Consider the following 14,542-nt stretch of genomic DNA (forward strand, 5'->3'; position numbering starts at 1 on the left):
GTTATATGCCGGTTGGTATAGGTAAAAGCAGTGTAAATATTTGTGATGTGCCGTTTGTTGGAATGACAGGTGTAATGCTTTTTTATTATTGCAAATGCTTATGATGCGCCATCTGTTGGAATGACAGAGACTTAGCAACTGGACAGACAAACACTTATCCATTAATTAAGGTGAATATAAATAGAGAGTGTATATATTTATATGTGTGTTCTAAGCTGGTTCAGATGTTTGACCCCTTAGTTAGTAGCAAGGTATGCTTGACCAAATGTGTTTTTCATGGCTGATAACTGAGATTGTCAAACACATGTCTTTAGTACGTCAAACTTGAACATTTAATCAAATAGGTCTGAAGAAGGGAACACAGGACAAGAAATGGAGTGGGTTTCCATTTACCCATCTTTGTATTGTCTTAACCCATTTTTATTTAGTCAGAGTCACAGAGAGAGAGTAGGCTGTTTAGAGTTGCCAACTGATAACACAAGCTTGTCTTTATACTATGAGAGGAAACAAGCATGCCATCACTTTCAAAGCTCGATGTCCAAACTCTGTGAGGTATCATTGAAACATGCAGCACCATGCAGTTTTCAGTTTCCAGTTTTCCTCTAACATCCTGTGACCGGTAGACAGAATACCATGAGTCAGCTCAAAATGTTGGGGCATCAGCTGAGAATCCTTGTTTAATAAACCAGGCAAAACAAAACTATGCATGATGACACCAACAAAAAAGTTGGTGCATCAGCCCAACAAACAAAAGGCTTGAGTTACTCAATGGAGTTTGCTAAAGGTCAGGTTACACATCCAAAATCAGACGCCATCCTCTGGGGACCCTTCAGGTTTTGTAAAACCTTCATCGTAAGGGGCAGGGCCAGCTATAAGCACTGCAGCCAGGTTGGTTGCCTTTCACTTGGGGGCTTTTTGGAGTCACAGGTGGATAAGGAGAAACAGTTATTGTGAACTTCTCCTCTTGTCCTGGAATGGTACTGCTTATCACAGTAGAACTATGAAGGGAATTCCCAGGTGCACATGCATGGCAATCTCTAAAAGTCTTGTTAGGTTAACATTGACCACTCTAAATTCGCTTCAGTCTGTCTGAGTATGGGTGTGTGATTTAGTCCCTCTGATGCACTGGCACCCTGTTTTAAGATTTTGTCAACCAATGGCCCCATCATCACTAAATTGGATTAATCGGGTTAGAGGATGTATGTATGTATTTATAAATTTGTTTCTCCCACAAAAATGTTCATTTTTTCATAAATCATTTTAATTTGAACTATTCTGTGTGGAAACAAATAGCAAATACTTCTAAACTGGAGTAAGAGCTAGTGAATTATTAGATAAAAATATTCCATTTCACCATCCACGTAGTCATTTGTTATACACAGCTTTTTCCTTGTTTAAAAAGAAGTAATCTTGACAGCAAATGGAACAATGTGGGAACCAAATCTACACAGGATTTCAGTTCACCACAGTTCCACACTTAATATGAACACCTACACAATAAACCAATGGACAGTTTCCAGCCTACTTAATGGCACATCTTAGACTGTGGCAGGTTACAGCACTTCCCAAAGAAAACACACATATACATTAAGATGGAGGAAATGCAAATGACACACCGAAAGCATCAGATGGAAAAATCAAATTACGGTCCAAAGACTGTGAGACTGCCACATAATCCGCTTGATCATTGTTCTGCCCAGTAGATTAAAGTGATAAATAAAAACTCATGATAGCCACAAAATGGAGACAATGTAATATGTGTAATATCTAGTCCTATGACCCTGAACTGGATTAGGTTTGAAGAAATATATAAATATATTATCCATATAATTTTATATCTGTCTTATGGTAACTTGCTGGATCATCAAAAATGATATGATTCAACATTAATATTTCAAATAACTATTTATTATATACTGAACTTCCTTCCAAAATTAAATGCAGATTACTCAGAATGGAATTAAGGGCTGAATAAAATGTCACTGAACATCTGAAAATTCATTTGAATACAATACATTATGTTTAAAGCTTAAAAAGTAATTTGATTAAAAAAATGTGATGATGAGTGCATTGGCTTGTGGCTTTTTAAAATTGTATGCTTAATTTAGAGAACAACATTGCACAACCTGATATTTGCCACCTTACAGCTTAATAAGCAGAAGTGATATAGAGTGGTTAGATGCAAATCAGTTGATCTTGCAAATTGCTGTAGCACACCACGCTATTAGTGGCCTCCGCTTGAGATTACTGAGGTCTGGCCTGAACCATGGTAGGGTTTATTACAAGCAGATATTACATCATCGCAGGAAAAATAAAAGCAAGCAATGCAAAAACAAAAAAAATCTTGAGCTTTAATATTATTGTTATTCTTCATTGGCATTGCTGAGATACTTAGACCAGTATATGCCCAACAGGAAATAAGTCAGTTATGCCCCATTAAGGAAAAAGAGACACCTCAGCCTGTCTAAACCTGTACTTGTTTTTCCTTAAAGGTGTCAAATGCAGACAGAAGATTTTGCAGCTGGTGGGCACCATGGGACAGAAAATGACTGTTCTATTTACTTTTGAAGAAGAATGTAAAACAGACTGCACTAATATGCTCTACAAAGATGGCACTAAAATTGCAGAGAAGGATCAAAACCCACATGACCCAAGATTATCTTATGAGTGGCAGAAAAATATCACAATGACTATAGATGTTCTCCAGCTGAACGACACCGCAATCTACTACAGTGTCATATATAGCCCAGGCTCCAGCAAAATCCTCAGAGAGTCCAACTGTGTTAATTTGACGGTTGTGACAGAAGACATCAGCCAAGAAAACCAAACTGGTAAGACAGCCTTGACACCCCAGCTTTTTACCTTTCCAGAGATAACTAGAATCTGTAAAGCCATTGATGACAGATCATAAAGTTTGTCACGGGCCTTTCTGTGAACAAGTAGAAACCTTTTCATGAATTTGTTTCAAGTGGGCAAAAAATGAAAAGATGTCTAAAATTACTTTATTTGTAACATTACTTTGTTGTGTTTACAATTTTTCATGTGTATATTTGTGGTTCAGTCAGCATAGTGGAACAATGGTAAGTACTGCTGCCTCATACCTCTAGAGCAGGGGTCCTCAGTCACGGTCCTGGAGAGCCGCAGTGGCTGCAGGTTTTTGCTCCAACCCAGTTGCTTAATAAAAAGCACTTATTGCTAAAGTAACACTTCTGCTTCACTTTAGTGATTTTGAGCCCTTATTGCTTAATTTTGTCTTAAACAGCTATTTTAATTGCTCCTTATTATCAATAACATGCAAATGACAAGAGAGAGCAGCATTTCTCCATTTAGCTTATTTACATTTACACCTGTGTGTATTTATCTGCACTATTGGGTTTAATTAAATACTTGGAAGAAAAATGAAGAGAAAAAAGTGAAGGACTGAGAATTACTCGTCCATTTTAGCCTTCAAATCATTTGCATGATAGAAAGGGAAAGAAAATCTAGGATATGAGAATGACCTGACATAGCAGAGTTAATTTAATTTCACAGCTTGTTAGTGCTTTATTGGCAAGAATTGCTTTCTAATTAAGCAACCAGGTCAGAACAAAAACCTGCAGCCACTGCGGCTCTCCAGGACTGGGATTGAGGACCCCTGCTCTAGAGTCCTCTACCTATACTTTAGTTGTTCATCTCCTGTCTACATAGATTTTTCTCTAGGTACTCTGATTTTTTGTATAGATCCCAAAGATATAATGCAATACAACTTGTTTTTTTGTATACTGTAGTGCTCTTCACTGAGTGCAGACATAGAGCACTGTGAACAAGTCTCAACTAAAATACCAGAATAGATTATAATAATTACTAAATACAGAACTGGTATACATATAAATGCAGATTTGCTAAAACACACAAAGAACAAGGTATAAACTTATTAAACATAAATTGAAACCAACAATATCTGTCCATTAATTGAATAAAAAACTATAGCCAGTTGACATTGGTGGAGATTAAAATTGTAAAAAGAGAAAGTAAAAAAATAGTAAAAGTCCTGGAGACCACGCTGCCTACCCACTCCTTGGTTTTCAATAGTGGAGTCTGTACTGGCCATTCAATCATCATCCGATGATCCAAACACTCCTTTATCTGAGATGACTTTTCCATATTCCACATCAATCTATACTAATAAAAGGCAAAGCCCTCACTCACTCACTGACTCATCACTAATTCTCCAACTTCCCGTGTGGGTGGAAGGCTGAAATTTGGCAGGTTGATTCCTTACAGCTTCCTTACAAAAGTTGGACAGGTTTTATATCGAAATTCTACGCGTAATGGTCATAACTGGAAGCAGTTTTTCTCCATTTACTGTAATGGAGATGAGCTTCAACGCCGGGGGAGAGTTTCGTGTGACATCATCACGCCTCCCGTAATCACGCAGTACATAGAAAACCAGGAAGACCTCAAAAAGCGCTCAAGAAAACATGCATTATATAATTGAGAAGGCAGCGAAACAATAAGAAGCGAGTTCTGCTACTTCGGAAACAAAGCACAATGTAAACCTACACTTTAAATTAAGTTCATAGACAGGCTGCCGCTGGCGTTTGTAATTTAGTGCCTGCCCATATAAGGCCATCCGTCAGCGGCAATCCAATAGCAAACTGCCACGGGTAAATATTCACGGGTGAAGGACTGTGCTTATGGAGAGGAAGATGAGATGGTCAGGGTGGTGTTTGACACAAACTCAGCGAAACTGCCAGAGAAAGTTTTAAGTGCCAGGACTAAGGTAACATTAAATAAAGCTATGGACATAGCGAGATGGCACCAGCACAGCTGGGAACCTTCGATGCAAGTACACCGAGTGGCTCCGTGAACTGATGCAGTGCACAGATAAAAGCAACAGTTCCAAAGAGCTGAACAAAACCGAATTACACAATTGAAAAGGCAGCAAAAATATGAAGCGTCTGATAAGCATATTCATAAATGCAGCTACTGTGGAAACAAAGCACACGGTGGAAAAAGTCAATGTCCGCTAAAGGAAGACAGCGTAAAAAAAAAAACCGTGCATGCAGTTTGTCACATCACAGATAAAAAGGAAGGCGAGCTGTTTATTGATGCAGTAAGGAACTAATCGATGAATGAAACCTCTTATCTTTACAGCGATTGACAAACACGGAATGTAACTTGAACACATCGTACAAATACGAGCCTGATTGAAAGAAATAATGATAATCAAATCCTTGATGACAGCAACATTCAATAACACTCACAAAACAATTACTGTATATTGACAATCATGTTACGTTATTTTTAAAATGTTCCCTTTTCTTTTCATAACTTCTACTTCTCCACTGCGATACGGGTATATATATATAAATGTATATCTATAGCCCGATCTACAATACATACTTTAGCATAGACAAGCGGTGGCGCAATTGTAGAGTCTTAAGCCTCTAACGCCGACATTGAGGTTGATTCGAGAGGGATGTACTGACTATGTAGCGCTACCGATTCATTTTACCTTCCCATCTCCTTGGTTTGGGGCGTATGAAAAAATATTAGGTTAGCAGAATCATGTTACGTTATTTTAAAATTTTCCCTTTCTTAGCACAAGCACAGTTGAGAAGCTTGATGCATGTACTCCATAGCAGCGTTAAAAATAACGCATTTAATCACACTTTCAATTCCAAGCAAGCGGGAACTTTTGTCAATGCATGATTTCCTGGTACATCCATTACACTGATGCACACATCACAGCTACAAAAATGTTAGAGTCGGAATAAAGCGTTCCTCGACTGATCATTTCGACTACCCGAGCGAAGCCTTGATAAAAGCATGGTTTTGTGCACACTGAAAAGCAAGCAAAATTAGATGCATTACAGAAAGCGGACTTTGTGGCTCTTACTGGGGATCATTGGACTTCCGTGACCGTTAGTAATTCTAAATACATCTAATTACAAAATGTTCAATGATCACACTGTTTTAGCCTAATGTACAAAATAATTTTGGCTAATGTTACTCAGAGTTTAAAGAGTAAGCTGGTCAAATTACCTTTTATGTTTCTGACTTATTTTTTAAGAAGAAAAACTGCACTTTATGGTGAAATTTTGGTTATTATTATTTAAAGACAATACTATTCTGAAAATGTACTTAAAGTACTTAAACTACCACTTTATTTTTAAGTCTGCCCAATTTTAACCAGGGATGATATTTTTGTTTCTGTTTTGAATTCAAATGCAGTTTAAAAGCTTTTTTCAGAAATTAAAACAGCTTCAGTTTACAATATTCATGTCCATGTCTATTATTTGATTCTGTAAGCCCACTAAAACCGTTTTAAATAAAAAAACATTTGCGATTTGGGGCAAATTTACGTGTCGATTACATACGATTAATCAAGATTAATTCTTACACAGCCTCTAATTAATTGGATTAATTTTTTAATCGAGTCCCACCTAATATATATATATATGTAGATATATATGTAGATTTGTATATATATGTATATGTATATATATGTATGTGTGTATATGTATATATATATAACTGTATATATATATGTGTATAGATGTGTATATATATATATATATATGTTTATATGTATATATATGTTTATATATGTGTCTGTGTGTGTGTGTGTATATATATATATATATATATATATATATATATATATGCCAGCAACACTCATGACAATTACAAAACAATTACATTGTCAATCATGTTACGTTATTATTAAAATGTTTCCTTTTCTTTTTACTTCTCGCTGCCAATGCAGCTATTTTGCTATATATATATATATATATATATATATATATATATATATATATATATATATATATATATATATATAATAGATAGATATGACAACAACACTCATATCAATGACAAAACAATTACATTAACAATCATCTTACGTTATTTTTAAAATGTTTGCTTTTCTTTTTCATAACTTCTTTAACACACTACTTCTCCGCTGCGAAGCGCGGGTATTCTGCTAGTATACAGATAAAGGAACCAGAATACAGGAGGGATAGGAACTTTTTAAAATATTGTGAATGAAATATGCTCTGCTAATCAGCAGCTCTAATCAGGGTATGCTAAAGTAGTGAGTCTTCAGCCTGGATTTAAAAGCTGAGACTGAAAGGGCATCTCTTACAGTATATTAGCAGGAAGATCATTCCACAGCTTTTGGGCCCTGTAACTACTGTAAAATCTCGACCTTTCACTGTTGTTTTATTAATCCTTGGAATCTTAAGTAGGCAGGCATCTTGAGATCTTAATGTAAACTCTGGTTTATAAATAATTATAAGCTCAGATAAGTAAACAGGACCTTTCCATTTAATATTTTACAAGTTAAAAGAAGAATTTTAAAATTGGTCCAAAGTCTAACTGGGAACCAGTGTAAGTACTTGAGAACAGGAGTTAAGTGTTCATTCTTTCTGGTTCATGTAATAACTTTTGCAGCAGTATTTTTAATTAACTGAAAGCTACATACAAGAATGATTAGAGCAGCCAGTAAATAATTAATTGTTGTAGCCAATCCTACTAGAAATACATGTATGAATTAATTTCTCACTGTCTTGCATATTTGGAAAACATCTTAATCTTCCAACATTTTTAAGATGGAAAACAAGTTTTGGATAGTTTTGTTATATGTGTGATGTGCATATTGAGTTAATTGACAACTCAGTACTGGTGGTCTTCAACAAGCTGGAACCAAGCAGCTGGTTGTTAGTGGGTTAGGCTAAAGCCCCCACAACCCTAATTTTGTATTAAATGGGGTATGTGATGGATAGATGTGTATGTGGTGTACTTTGTGGCATAAAATATTTCAGGTGTCTCTTGTTTCTTTGGAATATGCCCCAGTGGCACTATTTTTAAGTTAGAATGTTTACAAATAAATGTGTTCATACCTCTTATTGTATTAACCTTTGGGAGCCCATTCATCCATCCATCCAGTATTCAACCCGCTATAACCTAACTAAAGGATCACAGGGGTCTGCTGGAGCCAATCCCAGCCAACACAGGGCGCAAGGCAGGAAATAAACCCCGGGCAGAGTGCCAGCCCACCGCAGCCTTTGGAATTCAGCAAAACAAATTACTGGGATTCCATTTAAATGGGCAGCTTCTATTACTGCAACTAGAATGTTTCACTATAAATTATATGGGGATTGAATTTTTCAAAATATCCAAATATTTTCTAAAAATAAAAAATGTGAGAAACGATTTGCCAGGTATAGTCATATGAAAAAGTTTGGGAACCCTTCTTAATTCTTTGGATTTTTGTTTATCATTGGCTGAGCTTTCAAAGTAGCAACTTCCTTTTAATATATGACATACCTTATGGAAACAGTAGTATTTCAGCATTGACATTAAGTTTATTGGATTAACAGAAAATATGCAATATGCATCATAAAAAAATTAGACAGGTGCATACATTTGGGCACCCCAACAGAGATATGACATCAATACTTAGTTGAGCCTCGTTTTGCAAATACAGTATAACAGCCTCTAGATGCCTCCTATAGCCTTTGATGAGTGTCTGGATTCTGGATGGAGGTATTTTTGACCATTCTTTCATACAAAATCTCTCCAGTTCAGTTAAATTTGATGGCTGCCGAGCATGGACAGTCTACTTCAAATCATCCCATAGATTTTCAATGATATTCAAGTCAGGGGACTGTGAAGGCCATTCCAGAACATTGTACTTCTCCCTCTGCATAAATGCCTTTGTAGATTTCAAACTGTGTTTTGGGTCATTGTCTTGTAATATCCAGCCCCTGCATAACTTCAACTTTGTGACTGATGCTTGAACATTATTCTGAAGAATTTGTTGATATTCGGTTGAATTCATCCGACCCTCAACTTTAACAAGGGCCCCAGTCCCTGAACTAGCCACACAGCCCCACAGCATGATGGAGCCTCCGCCAAATTTGACAGTAGGTAGCAGGTGTTTATCTTGGAATGCAGTGTTCTTCTTCCGCCATGCAAAGTGCTTTTTGTTATGACCAAATAACTCAATTTTTGTCTCATCAGTCCAAAGCACTTTGTTCAAAATGAACCTGGCTTGTCTAAATGAGCATTTGCATACAAGCGACTGTTTGTGGTGTGAGTGCAGAATGGGGTTGTTTCTTATCACCCTGCGATACAGATGTTCTTTGTGCAAATTGTGCTGAATTGTAGGACGATGTACAGATACACCATCTGCAGCAAGATGTTCTTGCAAGTCTTTGGAGGTGATCTGTGGGTTGTCTGCAACCATTCTCACAATCCTGCGCATATGCCGCTCCTGTGTTTTTCTTGGCCTGCCAGACCTGCTGGGTTTAACAGCAACTGTGCCTGTGGGCTTCCATTTCCTGATCACATTCCTTACAGTTGAAACTAACAGTTTAAACCTCCGAGATAGCTTTCTGTAGCCTTCCCCTAAACAATAATACTGAACAATCTTTATTTTCAGATCTTTTGAGAGTTGCTTTGAGGATCCCATGCTGTCACTCTTCAGAGGAGAGTCAAAGGGAAGCACAACTTGCAATTCACCACCTTGTCTCATGTTCAAGGCTTAACAAGCTAATCCAACTAATTTGGTGTTGCAAGTAATCAGTATTGAGCAGTTACATGCATTCAAATCAGCAAAATTACAATGGGACCAACATTTTTGCACAGTCAGTTTTTTACATTTGATTTAATTTCATACAACTAAATACAGCTTTACTAAAAATCTTTGTTCAGAAAACACCCCAGTACTCAGATGTTCCTAGGAAATGAAAGACATACAACTGTTATTTTTTTTGATGAAAGTAAATTATTATGCAGGCTGAGAGGGGTTCCCAAACTTTTTTATATGACTGTAATTAATATAAGGTATTTTTATATATTTTTATTTTCAATAAACTTTAAATCTAACAAATTATAATATCATATGAATTTAGATACATTTTAATGGTTCTCTGTATTACTCTCACAATGTGTGGAATGCGGCCTCTCTAAAGTGTCTTTCATTTCAGTGTAAGGAGATGGATATGTTCTTTGGTGGATGGAGAGTTCTGCTACTCAATGTTATTACTTGCTGTACTGAACAACATCGCAGTAGTTTTTGTCTCCATCTAGCTCATCTCCAGCCAAAACATCTGGATCAACCAAACAAGTTTGATGAATTGACTTGTCTTCTCCTATTTATTTTGTACTGTTGTTATGTTCAAACCTTGGTTGCCTCTTATTGCTGAATTAAATAATGTTTCTTAGCCATTTGTTTTTCTAGGTAATTCTGCTGTAGAGTTACTAAAACATAACCTATTAGGGATGAAAAAAACTTAAAACCAGACTAAAACTGGTTACAGAATGACATCTGGTTCAGCATTTTGACATTTATGAGTGGACAGTACACATCCCATAAAGCAGCAGCCAATATTGATAAGAAAAGGTCAATTCCTATTTAAAGTGTACACCGAATATCTGGACTTTAGAAGCATTTATCAATCTATCCATCCATCCATCTGTTCACCTGAGGTATGAAAGCTAAATGGAAGAGGATACAATTCAAGCTAATCAGCATCTTATCTGTGAACACTTCAGACCAGTTTTTAGAAAACGGGTTCAATATTTAAGGTTGTTTCAATTTCAATTGCTACATTGGTATTATCCCCGTACAAAAAAACATCCTGTCGGTCAGGCATTTTCCACGAAGCTCTGCACACACTGAAAGACGTACCCTGACTTTCCATTGTCTTTCTTCTGTAGAAATACTGAGGAATTAAGTCTGCAAGCTGAGTTAAGATATGTACCATCTTTTGTAATGCCTTGTGCATTTTGTAGTTTGCCAGTTACAATACATGTCTTGCTTAGAACTGTTGTCTTTATATATTTAGAACTGGATTTTTTATTATATAGCATGCTTGTCTTTAAAGTGCCAGTATGCTTTATATAAAATAGAACAAATTGAAGTGATAAATCCACTGTCATGAGAAGGCCAGATAATTTAACATTTAATGCTGCTATCTGAGACTATGCAAGCAGATTTTTATTCATACTCTTGGTGGAATAATAAGGAAAATGTTTGCAGTTTTAGAAAAAATAATCCAACTAAGACATTTGTCAATACACAGGCAACTTACCACTATCCTTAAGTCACTTGCTTACATGTAGCATACTAAACATGAGAGTAACACTATACAGAGTAAGGGTCTGGACTTTCTTCAACACCGCCTTGTACAGTTGTAAAAGTAAAAGCAACTGTACTCCTGTTGCTGTAGAGGCGAGGGTTGTTTTTTTGCTTTATTTTTATTCACCCTTTTACCACCTTCATCACTTCCTACACATTTAATGATTTTATGTGTGACATCAGCTCAGGTATTGCCATCTTAAAAGGGAGCAAAGTAATATTCAGGCTGTGCCCATGTTTTTTAAATCTATTTAATAACAAGGCTTCTCCCTTAGAACAATATAGTGTTTTGTAGAAGTGTTAAAACATACAATGTAAAATTATAGTTACATATACAAAAATTCACGTGTTTAAGAGAAAAATATACTGTATCTTAACGCCCAAAACATGTTGGAAAAACAGCCTGTTAGCAGACAGACACCAGGCTTCAGATTAATGTAAAAATAATGGTAAACATCTCAATAGGATCTACTGGGTTAACTTTGGCTACATCTCATTAAATGTGACTACCTCAGGACCAACACACTATAGGTATTTAAGTGAGCGATATTTTTATTTCTAATGCACATCAGAGAGTATTTCTTACCCAATTAAAGTTTTTGCATTGAATTTAATATGAAAGGACACCAAGCAACTCATCATCCTCTTCATGACATAACATATTTTAAAGTTGTCAAACTTGCTTAACTCAGTGCTGTGTTAAGGAGGAGCCTGTGTCTATTCTGGTAGTCTTGAATGGGACACTAGACAACTGCAGGGCCTATTCACACACAAATACATACTCACCGTCATTCAAGCTACAATTGATGATTGTCTTTTAGCCTAACAATTAATGTTTTTGAGAAAGTCGGAGGAACTCCTCAAAGAGATGGGGTAGAATACGCATTCTCAATATGGGCAATGACTGGGTGTGGGATTCAAACCCAGGATGCTAGATCCATAAGGCAGTGTTAACCCCTGCATCACCTAGTATAACAGATCAAATGAAGTTACTCAGCATTATTGGTGAAAATTGATGTTAATTGTATATTTGAGGATCCCCTCTCACACACAGTGCTCCAAAATGTGACTGTTAACCGGACTATAGCTGGATTTTCTCTGTAAACCTAGCAAGAAGTCCATTATTTCTCCGTAAAATGACTTTTGACATTATATCCATGTATTCAATTAAAGACCCTACACATCTTGCTTGAATGAGAAATGCAATCATCATGTCTTCCTTTTTCATAGCAGTTTGTTTAGCTGCAGTCCCTAAACAGAAATATTCTTTATCAGCCCTACCTTCCTGCTCCGTTTCAAATGTTTGGGACACACCAAGCCAGACTTCTTTTATTGTTTTTCAGATACACATGTAGGAACACTGTCACCTGAAAATCAGGACACCAAGACAATGCTCTTCATCATCTTCATGATTGTTATTGTCATCCTACTGTTAGTCTTGGGATTCACACTCTTCCTTATATGGGATCGGAACAAAGGTGAGTTGGGTGGGAGGTTACTAATACTCCCTACACCATTTTCCGATTGTTTATTAGCTATGCTTTTGCTAGCATACTTACAGGAATCAGCAACATGCAAAGCAGAAATCATTCAGTTAAACCACAACCCTTTCCTTTCAGGCATCTCCAGCCCACACATCTTGAGCAGCAAACAGCAGGTAAGAAGTGCATTGGGTAAGTGTGTGTGTGTGCACATGTCTGTGAAGAAATTGCAGTAGTGTTTTTTTTTTAACTGAGAGTAGGGCAGAAGTGAATTGCAGATGTGTTAGTTGCCATTGCAGAAGTGCATGTACTGGCCAGAGAGTTTGTGTGTGTTTCTAATAGTGGCACAGTTGACATAGAAGAGAAGGCCTATAGATGGCTAAAGTCACAGGATTTAGCAGTGGCATGTGTTTTTAATTGGTGTCCCATTGGTTATCTCTGGTGTCTCATATCTTCAGAGACTTAGATTCAAAGCCTAGCCCAGGCATTGTATGTGGTGAGTATGCACATTCTCCCATACTTCAGATTTTCTGTCAAATCTGAAAAATATGCAGATTGGATTAATTGGCAAGTCAAAGTTGTGAATATGTGAGCCCTATAGTGACTTTGTGACCAGTGCTACTTGGATACAAACATGTTCCATGTGACTCTAAACTGAATGAGAAATGGTTGTGTAGGAATTGTCGTCAAAATAGCAGGTATTATCATCATGTGACAGAATATGATATATAATTTTGTAACAAAGCAATTGGTTAGGGAAATTCTAGTGCCAGGTGCAGCACAGTTTATGTTTTTGCACTTGTGTGTGCAAGACAACACCAGAAGAGGTAAATATCCCCTTATCACTGAACCCTTGACTAACTATCCACTTTACTTTGTGCTTCTGTTTAAGGAGAATAATGTCCATCATTCTACACCCGTCTATGCAATTGAGTATGGTGAATTAGACTTCCAGAAGTGCCCAGCTACAGAAGCCAAACAGGAAGACCACGTGGAGTATGCTACAATTAGGTTTCCAGATGAGGCAGGGGCCCAAGGCCACCAAGACAGTAAAGTTCAAAATCACATCCATCAGCATTAAGACTAAAGCCTCCAGTTTCTTTGGATGTTCTGGAAGTGGGATATTAATAGGCTGCCTATTCAAGCCAGTCCCTTTCCTAGTACAGTTTTGTGCCTTTGTCTGCCTCAAAACTCTGGTGACACATAAAGCAGGCATAAAAGACAGCAGTGAACTGTCACAAAAAGGTTAACAGGGTGGTTCTGCTGGACACTCCTTGATGTAGTGTTGGCCTTCCATGTACTCGCTTGACTATTCCTCTGTTTCTCATGTGAAAGACAATGATGTGCAAAAGGAACTAAACAGAGCAGCAATAAAACATTGCTTTGAATAATTTAGCTTCACTTAAGCACCTGCTTGCTTTATTTCACACGTTCCTGTATTTATACAGAATCTGGGAAAAAAATTTCTCTGCATACATTGTGCATTATTTAACTGTAACGTTTCATAAAAAATAGTTTAGTTCTACATTATCAACACTGCAAAATTATCTCTGCTGTGAGTGTAAATGTAGATACAAGGTAAGTCTAAACAGAAAAACATTTGCTTTATCAGGCAAGTATTACATATCAATTTTGTTTACACATACAATATATCTGTATAAATCACTTCATCTTAAGAATGTCCCTATGACAAACTATGAGATTCCCTGAAGTTAATGTAAAAACCCTAAACTGAAATGATTCATAATTAAAAATGGTGTAGGGCACAAAAACAACCCAGACTTAAATCCTTGTGATCAAACATAATATTTAATATTCTAATATGTGCAGTCTGCAGTTTCACCTTGGATCATCAATAAAGTATCTCTTTATCTTTGATTAAAAAAAATCTTAACTCAAAAATAAGAGGTACTTTGGGTATTCCGGT

General features: G+C 36.6%; 1 protein-coding gene across 1 annotated transcript in view; it reads left to right on the forward strand.

Moving 5' to 3' along the window:
- LOC120539743 (5-hydroxytryptamine receptor 3A-like) overlaps positions 1 to 14,542 on the forward strand; it is a 76,327-nt gene that overhangs the window by 2,460 nt on the left and 59,325 nt on the right. Inside the window, exon 2 of the mRNA XM_039770154.1 lies at positions 2,493 to 2,831. Within this exon, the coding sequence (XP_039626088.1) occupies positions 2,493 to 2,831 (339 nt within the window). The remainder of the gene's footprint in view (positions 1 to 2,492; positions 2,832 to 14,542) is intronic.

Source organism: Polypterus senegalus, chromosome 1 (assembly GCF_016835505.1).
Source record: "Polypterus senegalus isolate Bchr_013 chromosome 1, ASM1683550v1, whole genome shotgun sequence".
Taxonomy (NCBI): Eukaryota; Metazoa; Chordata; class Cladistia; order Polypteriformes; family Polypteridae; genus Polypterus; species Polypterus senegalus.